The sequence below is a fragment of the Gossypium hirsutum genome, chromosome A12, assembly GCF_007990345.1.
Source record: "Gossypium hirsutum isolate 1008001.06 chromosome A12, Gossypium_hirsutum_v2.1, whole genome shotgun sequence".
NCBI classification, from domain to species: domain Eukaryota; kingdom Viridiplantae; phylum Streptophyta; class Magnoliopsida; order Malvales; family Malvaceae; genus Gossypium; species Gossypium hirsutum.
In genome coordinates, this window is record NC_053435.1 from 5,200,612 (window position 1) to 5,223,630 (window position 23,019).

Below are 23,019 nucleotides of genomic sequence, written 5' to 3' on the forward strand. Positions count from 1 at the left end.
TTCAATAATCAACAATATACTTTTAACTTCAAACTATCCAAATATCATATTCAATCAACATCAACAAATCATTTAACTTATCAACCAAATCTCTTTTCGAAGTCTACTCACTCATTCGTATTCGTTTTGGTCCTCAGGGCTCGTTTTCAATTAGTTCACATGGTAGTTTACATGCCTTCTCTATCATAAACTACATATATATACATAATATACTAATTTCATCAACATCCCATAACCTATTATTCCACTTTCATCATCCCGAGTTTCTCGGCAACAATGACATTTACAATATACACAATTCACCATCCTGGGTGGCTCAGCTATGATGGTTTGCACTATTACAATATTCTACCATCCCGGATTACCTAACAATGATAACTTTCACTATTTTTATATTTTACCATCCCGGGTCGCTCGAAAATGATGGTTTTCTCAATATATACATCCTACCATCTTAGATAACCTGACAACAATAGTTTGCAATGTAACGATCCGATAGTCAAGGATGTCAGAAAATGCATTCCCAAGACTTTGTTCCCGTAAATTGGACTAGTAAATATTTTTAATAAATATTTACGAAGCTAGTTGTGTAGTTAAATAGGTTTCAGTTAAGTGAATTTACTTGAATTAAAAGTAATTAGGTATAAAGACTAAATTGTATATAGGGTAAAAGTTAAATTATAGATCAAAGAATAATTAAAGGGACTAAAGAAGAAATTACACCATTTTTTTAGGTAGGACGATTAGTGAATTATATATATTATATGTAAATTTATTTTATATATTAAAATAATTAAAGATAAAATATGTTATCTTAATTATTAAGTAAGTATATATATTATATAATATTATATTAAATTAAAGTATAATAAAACAAAAACAAATTAAAAGAAAGGGCATGCAAATTAAAAGAAAGGGCATGCAAATTAAAGTAAAAAAGAAAAGAAAGAAAAAGAAAGAAAGGGAGAAAGGACAGAACGCACGGCCAAAGGCTTCAAAATTTCAAAGTTCAATTGGTTAGTCAATTTAGTCGATTTTTCTTATAATTTTTATGTTTTTAGAATCTCGGTACCTAGGGTTAACCGACCCATGTTGAAATTTTAACATTGATTGAGTTTTTAAAGGTTGTTAATGTTGAATAATTTTAGTATTAGGGATTAAATTGATAGATTTTTAAGCTGGAAATGAAAAAGGATTAAATTGTAGAATAAATTGTAAATTTTGAATAATAGGGACTGAATTGTGAAAATTTTTAAATTTAAGGGTTTAAGTGAAAATAAGGAGTTAAAATTAGTTTAAAGTGGAATTTGTATGAAAATATTGAGTAAAAATTTAAATATTCAATATGAAATTGAACTGTGTTGTATTGATAAATTTTAATTGTTTTAATTACGTAGCTAATGTTGTACCGGAATCCACGACTAAAAAAGGGAAAGATAAAATCGATGTGGAATAGCTCGGAATTCACGGTTTGTATTTCTATAATCTGAACTCAGTTGTTAATTGTTATAATTTAATTTAATGCATATGGTAAGTGTTGAGGTGAGTAAGTGACATTTTGATAATTGATTGAAATGGATTGAATTGGTAGATACATATTGAATGTATTGATTATTGAATTGAAAGGTGTATATATGTGATTATATGAAAAATTAGTATTGGATATTGGTTGTATTTGGAAAGTGAATTGGAACCTTATTAACTGTATCAGGCTAAGTCGAATATAGACTACATGCCATAGGATAGGATGAGTTCAGGGATTTATTTGACTTCGAGTCGATGAGGCTTGGGTGCCAATTTACTTTGGTTTAACCAAGGAAACACTAGGTGTCAAATTTATATAGCGCTGGGTGCAGGCATTACTTCGAATTTATCCGATGAGGCACTGGGTGCCAAACTGGTGTGTAGGTTGGATCCGTATATCCGTCTAAGTCCGAGTTGTGTTAATAGGAGTAATTAAATAAAACGGTACTATGATTGATATTGGATGATATTGTATGTGAATTGAAAATGGGATAGTGGTTTGAAACATGAAAATGAGATACATGAGTTATGAACTCATGAATTGGATAAGGAATGGATAAAGTTATTGTTTAAATGATATGTGGATCAAATTGTGAAAAGCTATTATATAGCAAGTGATGAGAATTGAGTAAGGTATGAAATGATGTATTCATGAGTTGAGTATTGAATGACTAATGCCATTGTACAAATAAATGTGGTTTGATATGTGAATAACTATTTATATAGCAATTGTGTGAATTGAGACGTTGTTTAACAAATGAAATATGATAGTATATGATAGTCATGATACTAGACATTAATATGTGCTTATAATTTAATTGTGTATATTATATTATCTTGTTTTTAATATTCGGATTATAGAAATACCACTGAGTTTTACTTAGCGTACGGTTTTGTTTTCCATACGCAAGTTAGGTACTTAACTTTTGATCGCCGATTCAGTATCCAACAACGATCCCAAATTCAAATGTGGTGATGTTTATCTTTTGTTTCGGCATGTACCTAGGATGTCTAAATGATAATTATTTTGTGGATGGATTGTAAATAAGGTTGTAAGAGTGATGTTAGTTTGGTATATACATATATACATGTGTTTGTGTTTGAAGCCATATTATGGCATGGTAAATTGAACCAAATCTATATAGGTGCATGTGAATTTAGGTTGATGTTTAAGTGCTCATGAACTAGGAAATGTGGTATGTTTATAATTTGGATTTGAATGATGCTTTGATGGTATGAATTGAGGGTATAAATGTGATGCCAATGAGGGTACATTGGTTAGGCACCTAGGATGAGTGTTTTGACATGTTTTGAATATATTTGATCGTGTTTTGAACTGGTTAAATGAATGGTTTTTGAGTTGTTTAATGTCCAAGCTTGTAGGGAATGGTAAATTGTTGTTTAAGGCACATTTTAGGTCCACACAGCCAGACGCACGGGCATGTGACTTGGCCGTATGAGACACACAGCTAGCACACAGGCTCGCAAGGCCATTTCAAATGGTACACGACTTGACACACGAGAGTGTGACTTGGCCGTGTGACCCAAGTCAGAGAGTTACACGAGCACAGGCACAGGCTGGGACACGACTATGTGTCTCTACTTGGAATGCCCACAAGGCCAGACACACAGGCATTTGACTTGGTCGTGTGAGTCACATAGCCTGATCACACGGCCGTGTGAACCCTACAGTTAAAAAATTTCTAACTTTTTCCAAAAATTTTCAAATGTTCTCAATTTAGTCTCAAACCATTTCGAAAGTGTTTTCAAACTCTCAAAGGCTTCTTAAGGGACTTTATGCATATTAATGTTGAATCATTTTATTATCTTTGAAATGATTGAAATGAATTATTAGATTACTATTACTCGGTAATGTCCCAAAACTCTATTCTGGCGACGGATACGGGTTAGGGGTGTTACTACACCTAAGGCATGCCAACTAATTCGACGGTACTCAGAACAATTAATAGGGTAACATTGGATCAATATGCATTATAACCACATATAACATTCCAATCTCATCATCAAATCATTCCATACCTTATATATAATTTAGCAAATCATATTGTACTCATTTTTACTAAACTCAAACCAATTCTCAATTTCGGCATTCCAGATGGTCACACAATTCAATTCAATCCATTATTTCACTATTCAATATTAACCGCAACAGTTCAACTCACATGATCATTATATGCACTTTGATATTTAATCATGCAATTAACATGTATATGCAAAAAATTAAATCAATCTCGAATCATAAAAGTACAAATCGGGGTCTTGCATAACTCGTTGACGACTCTCGCTTTTCCTTTCCCTCTCGACAACTTAGAGTCATATTTAATTGTTAAATTGGCCAAATGTTTAGGGGTTTAAAGCTTTTCTTTCTTTCTTATAGTTCAATTAATTACTAATTAACCTTAATTAATTTAATTAAACATGTTTCTACATTTAATTAACCTTAATTTAATAATATTTTAATCTTTAATGGATATCATCATCAAAATCCACTAACCATTCTTATAAATTGGTTTATGAACCATTTTGAGCCCCTTTGATAACTACTATCTAGGTCCCCAAGTTTTTTCTTAATTAAAACTCTATAGCAATTAATTTTTTACTATTTAGTCTTTGGGCTTAATTAATTATTTTTCGACTAAATTACTTAACTGAATTTCAATATATTTTTATAATACCTTTGTAAATATTCCACTTTAATATTTATGGACTTAGTTTACAAAAACGAAATTTCAAAATTGCAACTTCTGACACCACTAGAAAATGAGTCATTACAACCACCATCATTGTATCATACAACTCATGTCCTGAGCTCCATCTTCTTACATATCAACCTAAACCACTCATCCCCACGCCTTCGAACTCATGCAAAGCCATTTAGCTTCCCCTCCACCATAGCAATCACCATCACCACTACCTAATAAAACCACCACCCACAAACCCAAAACGTACCGAACTTGAACCAAACAAGATTACAACTAAAACAACAATAAAAGGAATTCATTATTGGCAAACCACAAACTTGGAAACATCTGGAGAAAATAACATATCACAAACTAGTAAAGATTCATCGATAGAACTACGAGATCAGAGAGGAAGAAGATGAGGAAAATATGAGGCTTTTAACAGTTTGAGTTGTTGGAGAGATAATCAACGATAAGCAACGACAATTAAGATTTCATTTGGGAGAAAGGAGGAGGAAAAAGAAGAAAAGAAAAGAAAGACAAAAGAGAAAAAGAAGGGGGAACAAAAATAAAAAATGGAAAAAAAAAACTTGCATGGTCATTTAAGAAAAAACAATGATGTTTCTTAAATATGTGATATATTTAATGTGCTACATCAAATAAACTTTACACTATAAACAGCACTTAACATTAAGTGATTATTTTGTAACACATTAATAATGTAAGTGATAATTTTGTAAGATTTAAAAGTTAGATGACCAAAACATAATTTTATAAATAAAGATTAGGCATGTTTAGTAAATTTCATAAAATAAACAACACTTTGTAACATATAAAGTGAAACCAAAACTCCTCTCTATCCAAACGCGGCCTTAAAAAGATATTGGCTTCAATGGAGGATACAGTCGCAGTTTGGCTTTAAAAGGGAAGAAGAAGAAGAAGAAGAAACAGCAAGAGAGATGGCAACATCGTCGTTTCTGCGTAACAGATACTGGATCCTGAGGCATGGCAAAAGCATCCCAAACGAGAAAGGTCTTATTGTTTCTTCATTGGTTAGTCAATCCCTTCACCTCTAACCTTCTCTGTCTTTTGGTTATGGTTCATTTTACACTTCTTTATTGCCTTGCCTGTCTGGTTTCTTGTTTTGTTAAACAATGGTTCATCCAACTTTTCTGAGTCTACCCACAGTGAAATTTATCTATGTTTCTATCAAGTTCAGGATTTATGTTTTTGAGATGCCAAGTGATGCTATGCTCCATTTTAGCTATAATTTTTCTTTCATGGAGTTTGCCAAACCATAAAATTCGAACCCGGTTTTATCTTTAGCTGATTCGTACAGCTATTTTCATGAGGTGACATACAATAGGTTTAGATTTGAATCTGTTGATGGGAAAATACGAGTTTGGCAGTTGATGGCTATTTACCCAAAGGCCGAGAGCCACGGCTGGTCTTCTAAGTCATAAAGGGTGGCTTATATAGTCCTGAAGTTACATGGGATTAGTGTGGGGTGCATAAGGCCACGTATAAATAGCGTATAGTCCAGTGTCTGTAGTTATGTAATGTTTTGACGAGGTCATCTCTGAGATTGACCGAGCAGGGTCTCCATTCGTGATGGTTATGGTGAGATGTACAACAGAATCCAACAACCCTTCCCTTTGCAAAAGAAACCATAAAATTTGTCACTCTAGATTGTAATTTGTATCCTTCTGTATTTGTTAGTTTCCGATTTTGCTACTTGGTGCCGGTTATTAACCATTGGTTAGAACTCACCAGGAAAATGGCATTCGCCTTGAATACCAATTAGCATCTGAAGGTGTTGAGCAGGCTGAGTTGGCTGGAAAGTTATTCCTCAAGGTATCTGCTTTCTTACTTTAAACCGGTAGTTGCTGAAGTTTTTCTGAGATATCAACACTGAGTAATGAAACTAAACAAGTTCCTTGTATCTAGTTCTAATGGAACTAAACAAGTTGCTTCAGGGCTTTCTTTTGTTCCTCTTTTTCTTCACTTAGCCATGCCGTATGCATACAGTCATTCCTTTCCCCTTTAATAGGAAGGAAAAAAGAAAAGCTGCTTTATTTACGGATGGATTGCATTCCAAGTGCAGGAACTGAAGGAAAATGACATACCACTTGAAAATGTGCGCATGTGTTACTCACCATTTGCAAGGACAAGACATACGGCAGAGGTTGTTGCATCCACTTTGAATCTTCCATTTGAGGGCCCTCAATGCAAGGTGAGCTATTTTATTATCTCTAAATACTCACAAATTACAATATTCCATTGGAGAAGAGAAGCAGTGAGGGGATCAAAACAAAGCTCATCATTGAGATGCTAATCATGTCTCTTCTTTTGATTCAGATCTTTTCTTGGCAAGATTAAAACATATTTATATGTTAGATGAAGATTTCTGTTTCTACTTTCCTACTCATTGGAATTAAATAAAAACTATTGACTGGTTGGACAGGTCATGGAAGATCTTCGAGAACGTTACTTTGGTCCTTCGTTTGAACTTCTGTCTCATGACAAAGTAAGTAAAATATAAGCAGGGCTCTGATTTACATTTTGCCAAGCAAATGTTACAGCTGAAGGATTATGAGGTCTACCATTTAAGAAATGACTTATTGGATTTTGGAGATATTTTCGGCTGCTTAAGCAACAGCCAGAGAGTTGTGCTATTGGGCCTTTTGTCTTTACTAACTTTTGTTCTACATCCTAAACAGTATACAGAAATATGGGCAATGGATGAAAAAGATCCATTCACAAGGCCAGAAGGTGGAGAAAGTGTCGATGATGTGGCTTCTAGACTTGCAAGTGCTATGGCTACCATGGAATCAGAATACCAAGGGTAAATTTTCTGCCTTTTCTTTTTGTGACTTTGGAGCGAACACTACCAATAAAATAGTTCCATATCAATGGTAATTTCCGTTTTACCACACAAAATGTTTAGCAAACATCTCAAATTGTTAGAATGTCAAATTCCAGGAAATATATTTATAACATGAATAGCTCTGGACTCTGGTGACTGTTGAATTAGTCATTGTGAGCAGAGCCATATGACAATATGCATGGAGCATTTTTGACTGAAATCCTAAAACTCCTCCAAGAGTAGAAATTTGCTCAAGTTTTATGGCATCAAAAGTAGAATTGCTTACCAAATTGGTTCTTCCAAACATGCTATATCAATAACATGGTATGCAACATCATGATAACATGCTGATATTAATTGATCTCAGATTGCCAAATTAGTTCAAGTTAATATACTCTTTAATTTCTGAAGCAGATGTACGATCTTGGTTGTCAGCCATGGCGATCCCTTGCAAATCTTGCAAACCATACTCAATGCAGCTTCAAAACAGATGGAACCAAGCTGCAATGACCTAGCATCTAGAATTCAAGCAGTTAGAATCCCTTCTATTCTTTCACAGCATCGAAACTTTGCATTGCTTACAGGAGAACTCAGAGCTGTTCGATGATGAGCTGTTTCCCATAATATTATTTCTCGTGTGAAGTAATAATGTGGAAAAAATTAGCCCTGTGTTTGATGACTGAATGATGTACTTGACATTCCTTTGATCAAATTTTCATGTATTGTTGACGTTAACTTTAAAGAATAATTTTGAAGTGCGTCAGAGAGATTGCTTGGTCACAAATGGTAAAGACTAACTTGTAAGCTATTCAGGATGTTTCATGAATAGCTAATTACCAGATAAGGGCTTGATATGGGAATTCAACATTTTCAGCATTCCTGTATTTATAAAATATTGAGAACCACGAAATTAAAACGTACCATGCCTTATTTATTACGTTATCAACATATGAATAAACATTACGTCATTTCATAGCACAAAGCCACATATATGTTCCAAATTACATTAAAGATAAAGCAAAAATGCTTTCAAATGTCGTGCATTTCACATCAAGGATATAAAATGCTATTTATCTGTTAAAAACTTTAGCCGGAAATGATTTATGGACATTAGTCAAGCTTTGATTCTGCCGGAATACCTTGGCCGGAAAAAAACTTGCCACGAGGACATCTCTCCCAAACAAAAAAAAGCAACGCTTGATTCATTTTATGCAATGGCCATGCCCTGAATAAACTACCCCATTGATGAGAATATTAACAGCAAGAAATTTGAAACAAATCTTCAGCCGCCTCATGCAGAGATAATGTTCAGCAGCATATCTGCCAAAGCAATCACACCAGCCAGCATATCTTGTGTTCATGCAACCATAATTTTTCATTTAAGGTTTAGTCCTTTGTAACCCATCTACTACCCCTGATCTGATATCCACCATAGCTCTGATCACTGCTGCTTTCTCCTCCGCTTTCCGCACTAGTATATCCTGATCTTCTACGATGTTTCTTTCCCCTTCCAATACCACTATCACTAATGCTCCCATGTAAGAGGGGATCATCTATGCCGCGAATTACCCTTCTAGCTGTTGTTGTAATGCAACTATCATCCTTTGTCTTTCTCCTGTCTTTATCATGCCTCTTGATGTTTTGTGAGATCTTATGCAGTTTCTCATTGAACTTAGTAATCCCCTTCTCAACAGGCTCAACTGCTTGGTTTACAGTAAATTTTACATCATTAACAATCTGCACAAGGAAAAGAGCAAGATTCAGCAGTAGTAATGTTATATAAAAACAATTTGGTCTCTGAAATATTTGACATTATAGGAACGTAAATGTAAACAAAGCAAAAAAAAAAAAAAAAGGTTTTATGGTCTAGAAAGCCCCCGACAAATATAGTGGGAGAATGTGTACCACACTTTCAGGTTTTCTATTATCAACTTAATCCCTATCCTCCTGAAAAGATGCTATTATGGAGAACCAACAATAAAGGTTCACCCTTGAGGTATTTACAGTATACTGTTATTATTTTGTCGCTAATTGTTAACCACTAATCTCTATGTACAATATGTAATCTAAAATTGCACTATTAGTATAAACATAAGACTTACATATCCACCGCCACCAATAAACACATCCTTCACACTTTCTTTGATGGTCATTCCACTTCGAGCCTCTATATCAGGCTGAGGTAGGCGTAGCTTTATGGGTCGCTCACTGTCCCTAACCTCATCAGGATCAAGAGGGCAATCAACAGATGCATAGTCTCCAAGGACTGATACACTTCCAGGTATGCGATCTCCCATAAGCTCATAAGGTTTGGAAGGGAAAACATATAGGTGAACTACAGAAGCAATGCCCATCTGTGCTGGAGGAATACCATGACATGTCAAACTTTCATACTAGAAAAAGACTTGTAGAATTTACAAGCTTTTTTAATTTAGATTAACTAACAAGCATAATGTTCCAGTTTACATACACAGGTTAATTCTAGCATCCTTATTACATAACTGCAAACCAATATTAAATAAGAGTGTTGAAGACATCTACCTCTATACAAATGATGAAGTCTTGGACACTTGACTTCAACTCCAAGCCTTCAGCAATTTTGCTTCTGAACAGACCAAGAGCATAAAAAAGGGCAATAGCTACACCTTGCCACCAAGTCAAAAACACAATTGATTTAAAAGTCAAAAACTTGGCCAATGGTTTTATGTGTGCCAGTTCATCATTTGTGACAGTATAAAATTGAACTAGACAGTATAAAGCCCATGATTGACTGAAATTGAGAACCACTGCCATATAAGGATACCTGAAAAAAGAGGAAAATTTGACAAGACAATGAGAAATTCACTAAGAAAGCCAATTCACTTTTCACTAATGATTATTCATCAATTTACTGCAACAACAGAGTACCAGAATGTTTCAAACAAACACTTTTGCTCTGCTCACAAGTGAAACAACATCATAAATTCAGGTTTAAGGTGGCTTATTGCTTAGTAGGTGAAGAACTAAAACAGGCACCAATACAATTCACAATCATTCAAAATTACATTGTTCTACCCAGAAAAGGTTTGCCTACAGACAACTCATACAAAATCCACATTATCACCAGCAGCATTCTACATTAATATTATCTTACCCACATCCCCATTTGAATTCTCCTTCACAATATACACCAAAAGCTTCAAGAATTAGTGACAAAAGAGCAGTCAATAACTTGATTATCATCTGCAGACAGAAAATACAACTACATTAAAAAACGAAACAATGAAAGAAACAAAAATAATATTTTATTTCTTCCAGCTAAAAGCCCTTACGTATTGGACAATGCCAAACTTGACAACTTGGTAAAACCATTGGCCAAGTTTCCATGGTCTTAGGATATAATTCACAGGAAAGGGGTGTTTAACGGTTCCCTTTTCACAATCGAGTCCCAATAGTGGAGTTTTAGAACTTGCATGTCCTAGTCTCTCCATGAATTCAATAGTCCGCTCTTCCCCACCTTAAAAGCAGAAATTGAAAGAAATATTCCAATAAAATGATTTTCTCAACATGAGCCACAAATGTAAAAGTCGTTCAACTCTGAAAAATGAAGACTATCATAAAATTAAAGGGAGAAGACAAAAGTAAAATGAAATATTTAACAAATAGCCTCTACGATGGATCTTTGGAAACTCCACAAATGCATGTCTATCACAAGCTTCAATTTCTGAATATTTTGATAGTAATTATTATTAGAATTTTAGGCCCATAGTATGAAATACAAGAAAAAACTAGCCTGTACATCAGGTAGACAGAAGTATTGAACAGTCCAATTCCAATCTTCTTTTGTACCTCTTTCTTTAATGAAATATTTACAGTAAGCTTTTCATTTTATTTCATGTGTCATCGATAGCTCAATGCATGAGATTCTTAGAACAAACAACTTCAAATTAATACCAGTTATTGGCTAGTAACTGGGGAAAAAAGCCTAGAGCCACCATGTAAAATGTTTACTGTTAAGCCTTCAGAGCAAGTCATCATTGCTAAAGGTGAGGGGTACAAATAATCACGACCTAGACCTTGCTTGAGTAAAACAAAAAAAGTAGAGCACATTTTCTTTTAGAATTTAACTAGAGTGACTTGGAGGCATTATGAGTCAGCATGGTTTGTTAGACATCAGAAGAATACATACATTGTTAAACAGTGAGAAATGAAGAAGAAAAGCATTGAAATTCTGTTCAAAGACATGGAAAAAAATATCAGGGTGCCCAAAGTTCAGATTCAAGGTTTTATTAAAAGCAAATAACAAGATGATGCCACCACAGAAACTGTAATCTCAATGAAATAAAAGGCAAAGCTGATACAGAAATAAGAAATAAATCTTTATTAGAACTTCAAGGCTCTAGAAATGGACATACCCAAGCAAGCAACAAGGTATCTTCCAAAGCAATACATGGCAAATGATTCATAGCAATCACGTAGAATCGAACAATAGACACTAATCGATGGATCCACCAATGATACAAACTGTTAACATAATCCATGTTAGCAAGACAAAATATAGCATATTATTGCACTGGATGCATTGTGCAAAGAAAAGCATGTTTAAAGCACCTTGCCCAAACCATACCTAAGACTAAACGGCACAAGAAACTTAAAATAGTAACCTAAGCTTAATACGGATCAAATTTCATCCAAACACAAAATTAAGTAAATTCAACCAACCACACCTTTCAAATCAAGTATGTTAGCAATTCTGCACTGGTGAAGATCATGCCAATGAATTTTACTTAAATGTCTTAATGTACATATCCAGATCAATGAATTTTACATATATATAAGATGTATATTCAGCAATCTCGAAAATTTACTTCAAATTTTGAAAATAATCGAGCATGATATTTCAATTTCAGGAGTCTTACCTACAGAAATTTCCCACTGCAAGCAGCATGAAATTTCCAGAGTTGATCATAAACATTTAGCTAGTGGTTTTACCAAGTACATTCCATAATCACTAAAATACCAACTTCCACCAAACAAATCAAAATTGAATTAGGAACAAAGGACAACAAATTATGAGCATTTTTTAATTCATCAAAACTCAAGATACATGCTGATGATTTTAAATTACATTATTAAACAATAATGCAAAACACTAAGATGAACTACATAAAACATCTAGCGCTAGCTTCAAAAGATCCCACTAAACTAAGAAAATAAGTGAAAATCCAATGAAAAGAAACTCACTGATTCTACAGAATAGCAAGGAACCATAAGAATAACCCCGATCAAGAACTTCTGCTCCTGCTAGTCCAAGATCACACAAGAAAAAGTCAACAAAAGCAATATAGAATAAGCCAAAAATTAAAATGACTAAGAAAACAAAAGCTTGCCTCAGGATGCTTGTATGAAGAGAGGTGCTGGAAGATAAGATACACTGAAAGCGTAAGTGCTATGACTAAAAACACTCCAGCTATCAAAGTCGCCCAAATAGGAGGCGAATAACCCAATAGATAATCTGTAATCTTCATCAGCTTTTAAACTTTCTTTTACTTTGATGACGATCAGCGTAACTTATTTTCCATTTACAAAAGCCAAGAAGAAAAAGTAGTTAAAAAATCAAAGGGTTGAAAATTTTAAGACCCTAGAAAAAGCTTTGACTTTGATCGATAGGTGAGGGGAAGCAGGCACGGACGCTGCACGTGTATCTGCTTTATCCCCTATTGCTGGGCATCTTTCAATCTGGTTCATCTTGTGGCATATTTTTAGAGGGTTGATGTTGGGTTACTTGCTTGGCTCGAAATTTGAAAGAGATTTTTGGCAAAACATTACGCAGTAAAAAAATAGTTGTATTTAAAATATAAGTTAGCTTATTCAAGGCTCGGGTTTATAATACACGAAAAATAAATTTATACTAAATATATAATATATCTTTAATCTAAATAAATATTTAAATAATGTTAAGGTAAAAATATAAAAAAATTTAATAAATAGAAAATATTTAAAATTATTAAATATTAAATTAAAATAATATAAATATTTTAAAAAAATAATATGGGTGAGTCTAAAATAAACTTAAGTTAATCTTTTGTAAATATGAGTAAACTTGAATAAAATTTTAAACTCATATTTTCAAGTTAAGTCAAGCTTGAAAAATCTTAAAACATGTTAATATCATGTTTAAGCCCGATTCGACTCATAAATACATATACGTGTGTTATGTTTTTTTAAGGATACCTATTCAATTTTGCTTATAAAATAGATTTGTTTAATGTATTCAACAAATAGTGAATTATGATGGAAGGAGTTGACTTATCATGCAGCTGGTCATACTTAAAATTTTAGAGTAAATAAAAATTTTATAATTCAAAGAAAAATCTAAAAATATGAGCGGGAAAATTAACTGAAAATGTATGATATGTAATAATAAAATAAATGAAAATTTTGGACTTTAACAATTACTTATCTTTATAAAATCACATTTATTTATTAAGTAAACTTTAACTAAAAATAATTATATTTATTTTATTCATTTTTCTATTTTTAATTATAAATTAATAAAAATTTAATTATTATAAATTTTATTTTATTTCAATTTTTAATTAATAATTTTAAGTTAAATATTATAATTATTTAGTAATATAATAAAAAATAAAAATGTATTGTCCTCAGTTTAAAATTTTTTCTAAACTCGTACTTATATATATATATTAATTATGGATTATAAATAAGGTGAAATTTTTTTAAAATAAGGATAACAATATAAAATAGAATTTTCATAATTTAAAATTTACATTTATTAAATTGACAACTTAATTTTTCTGAAATTTTTAATATTTAATTTTTTAATCTAACAAACAATACCTTAATATTTCTTAAAAAAAACCCTATTATTATCAAGTGGATGTGATTGAAATTGGTGTAAGAAATTAAAAAATATAATTCAATTATAAAATTTCGTAAAAGAAAATAAATTATAAAACCGGCACATTTCAGTATTTTAATTTTAATATGAACAATTAAAATGTTATCCATATTTTTTAGTATTTTCAATTTAAAAAATAATTAGTAAATAGAAAATAACTCATTAATTATTAGATGAGTATTTGATATACTTATAGTGTACTTTTTTTTATTCTACAAGTAGTCTCAAAAAATTAGCATGTGCCTTTTTTTAAAAATATTTTACTATATTTCTATAAGACATTTGTCAAATCGTAATCCTACTTTTGACATTTAAAAACTCTATTAATACTGACGGTGTATTAGACCTGCTCATGGGTTGGGTCACTTGCCTAGGCCTGAAGACCCGCTTGAAATATAGGAAGTTTGGACAAAAATATGAGGTCTGAAAAATAGACTTAAGTAAAATTTAATACTCATTTTTTATACATGTCAAGTTTTGGGTAAAATTTTTTGGCCCAACCCAAATGTATATTGTTATGAAAAAATAATTATATTAAATTACTAACTTAATAACAATTAAACCAATTACCCAAAACCTGAAAAAAAGTTTATCCAACTAAATAACCCAACTCAAAATATAAAAATTATATTTAATACAATAAAATATTTATTATATTTATGGTAGTGTTTTCTTTAATATAAATGCTCTTTAACGTGTTAGAAAAAATTTATTTTAGTCTTTTTTAATGCATTTAATGTATTATATTTTTAAAAAATATTTTTAAATAAAAATTAATTAAAAAATTAAATATGAGTAGACTGAGTCAGACTCGAATTTACCTTTCTTAAATTAGATCAGGTTAGACAGAAAATAAAATCGTGTTTTGAGTCGAGCCCAGAATTAAAAAATTAAGTTGGATAACTTGCATAGCCAGCATGAACCGATTTACCCTAGCTCGTGATCACCGCTACACCCTCTTAAGTACAGAAAAGCACTAGCAAGGGAAAGGTTGAGAACAATAAATGCATCAAAATTAAAATAAAGCTTCGAGTATGGACCATTAGAGAAAGTAGCCGGAGATATAAATTGTTTCAGCCATATTTATCAACTAAAAAATTTAGAATGAACTATTTTTATTTGAAATAGTTTTGAAGCTCTGGAGATGACATTTTCAGTGAGCTTGTGAATGAGTTTATTCACTCAATTCAACAATTTCTGATATCCGTATATCATCAAAAATAAATTTCCTTTACATTGCAATAATCTAATCATGATGTTGATCAACATAGGACTTCAATGGCAGCACTAACATTTCACTGGAATAAATGGAAACCAAGCAAGACCAAGATGAAAAGACAGTCCCAATTCGAATTGATTCTTGAGACATCATTGCTTGGAGGGGATGCTGTTCCTTCAAAACAGAGAAACATTGTGAGTTCTGGGTTCGAGGAGATTAGGCAACACTTGAGAATATAATGGGACACTGTCTGCAATTTAAGACACAGGCTTAGAGACTTATATTTTACTTACTTGAACAAGATGAGGAGTCTTGAACAAGGGTTGTCATGATGGTTGAGTTGTTAAAGCCCGCGTAGGAACATGTTGATCGATTGCAACCTGCAGCGGTGCTATTTCCAATAGACAAACCTTCGGCACCTTGGCATTTCATGGATGGGCACGTATCCCACTTGGATGGTTTATTCTGGGATGGTTCACAATGTAATCTGACCAAGACAGCATAGTTATATATAATGAGAAAATTAGCAGATTGAAAGGCCAAAATTCCTGAAATAGTAAGGGGTTTGAAGGTATAAACTTACGTCCAGTTGTTAGCAGCATCACACATGCATTTCACACAACCATTTGCAGTGAAAAGGTATGTGCCATTAGCAACAAGTAAAGGGAAGTCGAAGGAGTCACCGCTTATGGATGAGTTGCAGGCTGTTGAGAAGGATGGACAACATCAAAGATTACGACAATGACACAAGGTTATAAATGAAATATCAGTAATTTTTCACCACCTAGACCTAATGATAAAGCCCAAACACCCTGCACAGGAATGGAATGGAAAATAATACATAATAACACCCAAATCATAGGATTATTTTGGTGGAACAAAACAGAGGAATGGAATCATTCATATGTATGACAAATAACAGCTACCCAACAACTAAAATTGTATTTTTATTATTCCCATTCCAAAAGAATCATCATAGTCAAAGTTATTGCTTGACACAACCATACCACGGAATTAAACATTTGCTAGTGGAAATCAGAAGTGGGAAGGAAAAATAATTCAAGTGGTAGCCATATCATAGTAACATTTGAAAAGAACGGACTGTTCACACTATCGAATCAGTCTTAACCAAGTATAATTGTTATCTTTAATGAATTTAATGAAAAAGATTGACCAGAACTTGCAGGAAAAAAATGGAAGTAACAAGTCCATCTACATATATCAAGAGATTCAAGACCCAAAATACAGTAACTTGCCTAGTTTAACGACAACTTGTAGAGCGGAGGGATAAACAAAAGTCATATACCTTTGAGAGGAACATCAATTGGTTGGTCAGCTTTTAAGTCACTGTCGGCTTTGATCCCATTAATCCTAGCCAAAGTCTCCTCATTAGTTCCAAACTCTTGAGCGATCTCCCCCAAAGAACTCCCTGACTTCACCATATGTGCGTAATGCACCACTTTCTGGCCGTCCACTTCATCGCAGCTACAGGGCAAGGGGATTTTGAGCTTGTCCCCAATCGTTATCAAATTCGCATCCCTAATATTATTGGCTGCTGCAATTTGCGGGAAAAGCAGTAACCGCGAGAACACCTCAGCTGCAATGTGGTAGAGGCCGTCACCTGGTTGAACGGTGTAGATAGGAGCACCGCTGGAAGTTCCAGTGTTGTTGTTGCACAAACAATTGATGGGGACTTTGATGACCTGTTGTGCGGGTATGGCATAGCTGCGCGTGGTGTTGAGAGGTAAGTTGTTGGCTCCAAGGAGACTCCTGAGGTTCTTGACGCTAAAAAGGGATTGAATGGCGCCGAGGTTGGTGTTGTTAACAGTGATGTAGCCGACCAATGCATGACATGTACTCGGGTCGCTCGAGCTACAATTGAAGCTTTGAGCTGCGGCGTACTGAATGGTGAGAACTGAGACCAAAACTGGAAGGAGAGCAAAACCCATGTTTCTGGTCTTGGCAAGATATTTCCTTTGACAGTGGGTGGGGTTTTAAATGAGAAACACTGCATGGGGGTCAGTTAGGCAGGGTTACTTTTCATCCGAGACTTCTAAATCTGAGTTTTTCCTGCACATGGAGCCTTGTTCTACACTTCTACAACAGTGTTTTCAATTTTGAAAAGTCATGGTTCCAATCCCACCATTTTCTTTGTTCGTTTTGAAGTTCAATCCCAACATTATTTGAAGCACTAATGACCAGGAATTCCTCATTAATAATCCAACCATATATCAGTGCTCCAAGGAAACTTTCCAATTGACTTGCGACTTTCGGTAGTTCCATATTTTAAATGAACAAACACGCCAAACACTTTCCTTACTTTTGGGCGTATAGCGGAAAAATATATAACTGGTCATTTTGATTAATAATTTTATATACATATTTCAAGGGTATTAATAATTATATAATAATTATTTAATTAGTGTTACATAAAATAATTCTAAATTTAAAAACAAAAGTAATGCTAAAATTCTAATAATTTGTACAATATGATATTCTGTATATTTTATATCAAAGTAAACAATACCATATTGGAGGATTACAATTTTTCTACTGATATTAGTATGTATCAGTACTAGTCTGTCTCGATGTACCATTTTAGATTTATCGCTATTTAAAAAAAATAATATATATATAAAGTATTTGTTAATATCAAATATTGAGATTAAATAAATCTCAAATATGAAATATTTATAAAAAAATAAAGCTTGGATTAGAGCGGTAAAAAAATAATTTTAAAAATGTTGATGGCATGTGCTCGAATCTCACCATATGTAAATTTTAAAATATAAAAAAAACCCATCAATTATTTAAATTAAAGCTTCACAACTGCAATCTATCATTAAACAAGCAAAAAAATATATCTTATAAATTAAACAATAAGATTTCTATATTATGCATGTAACATTTAATAAATCAAAATAAATAATAAAAAAATTTAAATTCAAAATTTAAATTATTTTTTGGTACAAATAAATAGTAAAATATTTTAAAATATTTTTGTACAAATAAAATTTTTAAATATAAATTTAAAATACATTTTAAAATAAATTTATTGGTATCGACCAATACGCCATATTTCAATCGGTATGGGAGAAATCAATTGGTACGCACCGACACTCGGTATAGAGTGTTTCGCTTGGTACATGTGATAGCGGAACGTTATCAACTACCATACTTTATATCATTATCTTTAGTATTTTGTTTGATCCTTAAATAAAATGTTGTATACTAGTTCTTGATACATGTTTTTTTTGTCACATTTTCATTTTATTTATCTTTTTAATGATTTCATTTTATTTTCATGCGTTTTTAAATAATTGAATTTTAATCGAGTGTCTTCAAACTTAAAATAGGTTTACAGAAGCTTGAGGTTTGGGCTTGAAGTCCATTTTGGAGTTTAAATAAGAAACTGAGAAGCTTGGAGCCCCGACGCAGTAACTTGGCACCCTAGTGCGCACACAACAGTACCCCAGCCTCGCTGCGGTGCCCCAGCGCCACCCTTCACGTTCCCTTGCGTCGTTTTTGTTATTCCAACACAAAGTTTCGCGTTTTGGCCGAGTTATAAAGGCATTTTGGTCTTTTGAGAGATTTATAACTTCAAACAAGTTTCTATACCCTAATTTAGGTTAGCCAAACAACATAAATATTATATTTTTAGAGGAAGCTAAGGCTTTTAGGCGAGTTATCTAACTTTCTAACTATTTTTTTATTGCACTCTTTGACTTCTATGACCTTCTAAACTTCTATTCTAGTCAAAGTAATTTTCGAAGTACTCACATTTTTTGATCTCTTGACTTATAAAATAGCAAGAATTTGTTCAAGAATCTAACAAGGTTGAATATAACTATCGATGAAGAGATGAACTTATCAGAATCATAGCTTGATCCAACGACTGAAAAAAGTAGATTGAAGTTGACTGATTTGGGCTTTTATTTAATGATTCATACTTTTCACATCGTTTCATAGAGATCCAAGTTGTCGGCTGAGAAAGGGGCTTCAATTCAATGTTGGGATCAATTGAAGAAAGCCGTGGATGACGGTAACTTGTGGTGGCAACTACTGTAATGAAGGGAAGGAAAAGAAGAGAAAATAGTAGATATTTTTATAATTGAAATGGAATCAATGAAAATTTTTATAATTGAATTATAAATGTGATTAGAATTTAATTATGTAAAATTTGAAATTTAGATAAATTTTAAATTTATTAATTTTGATTTTGTGAAATTATATCATGTATCATAATTTTTTGATTTTTAATTTCAATTTTAAATTATATTATTTCATGTATATTTATTAATTTTGAATACTTATTTTGTATATTTTAATTTTATCATATTTAAATTGTTAAAGAAATTAGGAGAAATATAACATTGTCTAAGTGGCATAAAGATAAACTGTCCATGTGTCACTAAAATAAGTTATTCTATCAACTTTTTTTAATCTTAGATCTGATAATATATATATATATGATGAGGAATATTAATATCTACAGAAGTAGCAAAAATGTTGACTATGATCCACTTGGGTTGGTCCACGGTAGTAGCAGAAAACACTTCACAACATAACTCGTTTTGCAACTAAGTTATTGTACAGCATCTTTTTTATCGAAATATCTTGGATTTTCTTGTACATATTTTTCAGAAATTTTAGCAGTATTTTATTATATTCGACCATGTTGAATTTAAGGCAAGGAATCATCATTGAAAACATTTATTGTAATCGAGTTCTCTTAATTAAAAGATATCAGGTTTATTCTTATAAGATTTATGGTATTTATTTTCTTTTCAAATACTTATTCAAATTATTTTTAAAGAATTTGAAGTTTACGTTAATTGAAGATTTGTCAAGTTGAAATATGTTTATTTAATAGAAGTCTATCTTATTCATTGCGAGTAACATATTTCAGTGCAATTTTTTATAAATAAATTGTTCTTTTTATTTAGTTTGTAACTAATGTTTTTTAAAAATTAGATAGGTGGTCGAATTAGTCAAACCACTAATTTTTAATTCAACGAGTACCTCACATAGTTCAATAATAAATAAACAATTAAAAAAACATAAAAATTTTAAAATATATTTAAAAATTTGTAAAACCGGTTCAACTATTATTATTTTTTATCCCAATTTCTTTTGTATTGATTTCGAGTAAATTCAATTCCTTTATCCAAACTAATATCCTAGCCGATTACTGATCTAACTAGCCTTTCCAATCCGGTTTCCTACAACATTGCTTTTAAGGAAAAAGTATAAAAGTAACAACTTAATGAGAGTCCAAATGCAATTCAACATGCAAATAAATTCCACGAATCCTGGGTAAGTAGTTTTCTATCATGTATTGGGCCTCATATCTGTGATTTTAGAGAATGAATAATGCTGTACAATCATTTATTCTAGGATTGTTTATAAGTTGTTTGTGATGAAATATGTGAAAGCAGCCAGATCTGCATCAAAGTTCAAAAAATGGTATGGAACTCAAACATAAACATATGTATATATGCCATTAGAATTCCCCATTCAAGCACTTGCAATCAAACCCAGAGTTATATGCCTAAAGAGTTAAAAACTGAAAAAGAAAAAAGAGTGTAAAAAAAAAGAAGAAAAAGAGAGAAATGGAGAAAAAGAGAAGGGTTAGATTCAGGTCAGGGGTTTGAGATACTCCAACAACTTTTTTATCGATTCTAATAGTTAGGAAGGAGGTATTGGTGAGGAGGAGCACATATAAAAAAATCGAGCCAACCTAATGGCCGATGATGGAGATTCGATATTGGGTAGTCCAAAAGTTGGAGATTTTTTAAGATGTTTTCGAAAGGAAGTCATGGTAGTGGTGAAGGTGTTAGTGGATGAAATGAAGATGTTGGATGGTGGTGGAGGGTTTAGATAGTTAGCAATGGTATGGGTTTATGGGTTTTGGTTATAGACAATGATGGCTTTCAACTTCTTGCTCCTTTTTTCATTGTTAATTCAACTTCCTATACATTAAAAGAAAAGGAGAAAGTAGGAAAATATTGGGAAAAACAGAAGAGAATAGAAAAAAAAAGAATATTTATGTCTTAAATATTCTTTTTGTAATTTACCCAAATTTTTATGTCTTAAAATTTTATAACTTTTTATGTATTCTTTTTGAACTTTTATTTTGTTTTTGAATATTTTTGGTATAACCATAAGTGATTTAGTTTATAGTCTAAGTTTAGTTCAGTTCGAATTGAGGTAGTATTTAGGTAAAATCCTTCCAACAATGTAAATATATATTTTTAATAAATTTTTAGAATTAAGATTAAATTGATAAAATGTGTAAACTTTGAAAGTTATTTTTTTTAAATAAAGACCAAATTGATAAAATATGTAAATACTGAGAGCTAAAATTATCATTATATCAATTAAAAAAATATTGCATTATTTTTACTTGAGTAATTTAACAGAAGGGTGACAAAAAAAATTGATGTGAATAAAGCTCATAACAAAATTGGAAATTTTTATAATTAGGTGATCAAACAAAAACACTAATGCGATCAAATGTGTAATTTAGTCTAAATTACGATGTTTTCATATATTTCAACCATTATCATAATATATTTTTGGCATTATCAAGATCAAGCTAAAGTGTTGTAACACTCATACCCGACTTAGAAGTTAAGACCAAGTCTGAAGGCTACATCAATCCATATCAGAATGAACCAACCTTTTAGTACTTGAAATTCAATAGTCAAAAATCATGTAATTAGTTCAATCAAACATAGAAATTCAAACCTTCAAGGCGTAATCCAAAATAACACACAATAGCATAAGTTTATAAGAATAGTAAAATAACTACAGAGAATTGACTGAGCTATTACCACGCTAACCCGCCTAAGTCTGTAGGTTACCTGTAATCTAAACAAACAGACTAAATGAGTTTACACTCAGTGTGTAACTTATATTCTCAATTAAATAGTAATATAACAGATGTGATTTTAGTTCGTCTTTAATTAGTCAAATTCTCAGATTCGAATATAGAAACAAACACAGAGTATCTTAGATGCAGATGCAGATGCAGATGCAGATGCAGATGCAGAACATATAAGATGTAGATGCAGATTCTTACCCCCTCAAGTACCCTTCCATCCCTACACACCGCGTAGTAACTGTATATTACATTTTGGAATGATTACAACCTAGCTGCCAGATCAGAATGCAAGAGATCTCCAGAATTTGGAATGTATGTGGCTTAGCCTCTAGATTTGGCAGATTATTACACTGCCCATACTTCTTTCTTTATATAGTCCCAATCCCAATACAGATTTAACATATATTAGATATAAGTATACAATAATACAATTTTAGATCATGCTTATGTAATGCTATCACATTTATTTATCAAATCTCATAACAAATGTATTTACCAAAATAACATATTATTTAGTAAAAGATTGTTAGATAACAATTTCAATGTCCATTACAGATCATACGAACCTTAGGATAGGCCTATGTTTGATTCGAACGATGATTATGGCCTTGGGAAAACATCTTAATTTTTGGCCCACACGTCTATGTGGATTCACACAGCCCAGGTGGTTGGCCTGTGTGGTCCACACGACTAAGCACATACTCGTGTGACTCACAACCCAAAATTTCCCTCACACGGTCTGAACACACGCCTGTGTGACCCTAAATCCAAAACAGTAAGTTACATGGCCTAGACACATGCCCATATCCCTAGCCCGTTTGCCTCCAATTCGAAAATAGTGAGTTACACAGCCTGACACACGACCGTGTGGTATCGACAACCATGTTTTTCAGCTTTTAAAAATCACAGAAATTTGGGTTT

At 32.2% G+C, this 23,019-nt stretch overlaps 3 protein-coding genes across 7 annotated transcripts; 1 reads left to right on the forward strand and 2 right to left on the reverse strand.

The window, feature by feature from the left end:
- Positions 1 to 5,032: 5,032 nt before the first annotated feature.
- Positions 5,033 to 7,855, forward strand: LOC107931899 (metal-independent phosphoserine phosphatase). 2 transcript variants are annotated; one of them, XM_016863856.2, is made up of 6 exons: positions 5,033 to 5,278; positions 6,000 to 6,080; positions 6,331 to 6,459; positions 6,691 to 6,753; positions 6,947 to 7,071; positions 7,507 to 7,855. In XM_016863856.2, exons 1-6 carry the CDS (start codon positions 5,186 to 5,188, stop codon positions 7,697 to 7,699), a joined length of 684 nt encoding a protein of 227 aa, XP_016719345.2. In that variant the 5' UTR covers positions 5,033 to 5,185; the 3' UTR covers positions 7,700 to 7,855. The 2 variants fall into 2 exon arrangements, with proteins under 2 accessions (XP_016719345.2, XP_016719346.2); XM_016863857.2 differs by lacking the exon at positions 6,000 to 6,080 and having other exon boundaries at positions 5,060 to 5,278.
- Positions 7,856 to 8,002: 147 nt separating this feature from the next.
- LOC107931901 (protein LAZ1) lies at positions 8,003 to 12,834 on the reverse strand. Of its 3 annotated transcripts, none has more exons than XM_041082539.1 (8): positions 12,462 to 12,823; positions 12,352 to 12,372; positions 11,487 to 11,595; positions 10,404 to 10,588; positions 10,226 to 10,314; positions 9,634 to 9,895; positions 9,195 to 9,446; positions 8,003 to 8,829 (listed from the first exon to the last, which is right to left on the reverse strand). In XM_041082539.1, the coding sequence occupies exons 1-8, from the start codon at positions 12,597 to 12,599 to the stop codon at positions 8,479 to 8,481; spliced, it is 1,407 nt and encodes a 468-aa protein (XP_040938473.1). In that variant the 5' UTR covers positions 12,600 to 12,823; the 3' UTR covers positions 8,003 to 8,478. The 3 variants fall into 3 exon arrangements, with proteins under 3 accessions (XP_040938473.1, XP_040938472.1, XP_040938474.1); XM_041082538.1 differs by having other exon boundaries at positions 12,316 to 12,372; positions 12,462 to 12,821; XM_041082540.1 differs by lacking the exon at positions 8,003 to 8,829 and having other exon boundaries at positions 9,191 to 9,451; positions 12,316 to 12,372; positions 12,462 to 12,834.
- Positions 12,835 to 15,091: 2,257 nt separating this feature from the next.
- Positions 15,092 to 17,465, reverse strand: LOC107931889 (lysM domain-containing GPI-anchored protein 2). Of its 2 annotated transcripts, none has more exons than XM_016863845.2 (4): positions 16,519 to 17,465; positions 15,796 to 15,916; positions 15,506 to 15,699; positions 15,092 to 15,386 (listed from the first exon to the last, which is right to left on the reverse strand). In XM_016863845.2, the coding sequence occupies exons 1-4, from the start codon at positions 17,159 to 17,161 to the stop codon at positions 15,289 to 15,291; spliced, it is 1,056 nt and encodes a 351-aa protein (XP_016719334.1). In that variant the 5' UTR covers positions 17,162 to 17,465; the 3' UTR covers positions 15,092 to 15,288. The 2 variants fall into 2 exon arrangements, with proteins under 2 accessions (XP_016719334.1, XP_016719341.1); XM_016863852.2 differs by having other exon boundaries at positions 15,092 to 15,380; positions 16,519 to 17,420.
- Between the last annotated feature and the right edge of the window lie 5,554 nt (positions 17,466 to 23,019).

Bases quoted from the DNA above. Each gene is read 5' to 3' on its own strand.
- LOC107931899 (XM_016863856.2), top strand. From the start codon at position 5,186: ATGGCAACATCGTCGTTTCTGCGTAACAGATACTGGATCCTGAGGCAT. The intron at 5,279-5,999 runs GTTAGTCAATCC...AGAACTCACCAG, and splicing joins GTCTTATTGTTTCTTCATTG to GAAAATGGCATTCGCCTTGA. The intron at 6,460-6,690 runs GTGAGCTATTTT...CTGGTTGGACAG, and splicing joins TTGAGGGCCCTCAATGCAAG to GTCATGGAAGATCTTCGAGA.
- LOC107931901 (XM_041082538.1), bottom strand. From the start codon at position 12,599: ATGAAGATTACAGATTATCTATTGGGTTATTCGCCTCCTATTTGGGCG. The intron at 11,596-12,315 runs GTGAGTTTCTTT...TTATGTTAACAG, and splicing joins CTTGCTATTCTGTAGAATCA to TTTGTATCATTGGTGGATCC. The intron at 10,589-11,486 runs GTATGTCCATTT...TCTGCTTTTAAG, and splicing joins ATACCTTGTTGCTTGCTTGG to GTGGGGAAGAGCGGACTATT.
- LOC107931889 (XM_016863845.2), bottom strand. From the start codon at position 17,161: ATGGGTTTTGCTCTCCTTCCAGTTTTGGTCTCAGTTCTCACCATTCAG. The intron at 15,917-16,518 runs GTATATGACTTT...CCTTCTCAACAG, and splicing joins AATTGATGTTCCTCTCAAAG to CCTGCAACTCATCCATAAGC. The intron at 15,387-15,505 runs GTAAGTAAAATA...TCTGTTTTGAAG, and splicing joins AGACTCCTCATCTTGTTCAA to GAACAGCATCCCCTCCAAGC.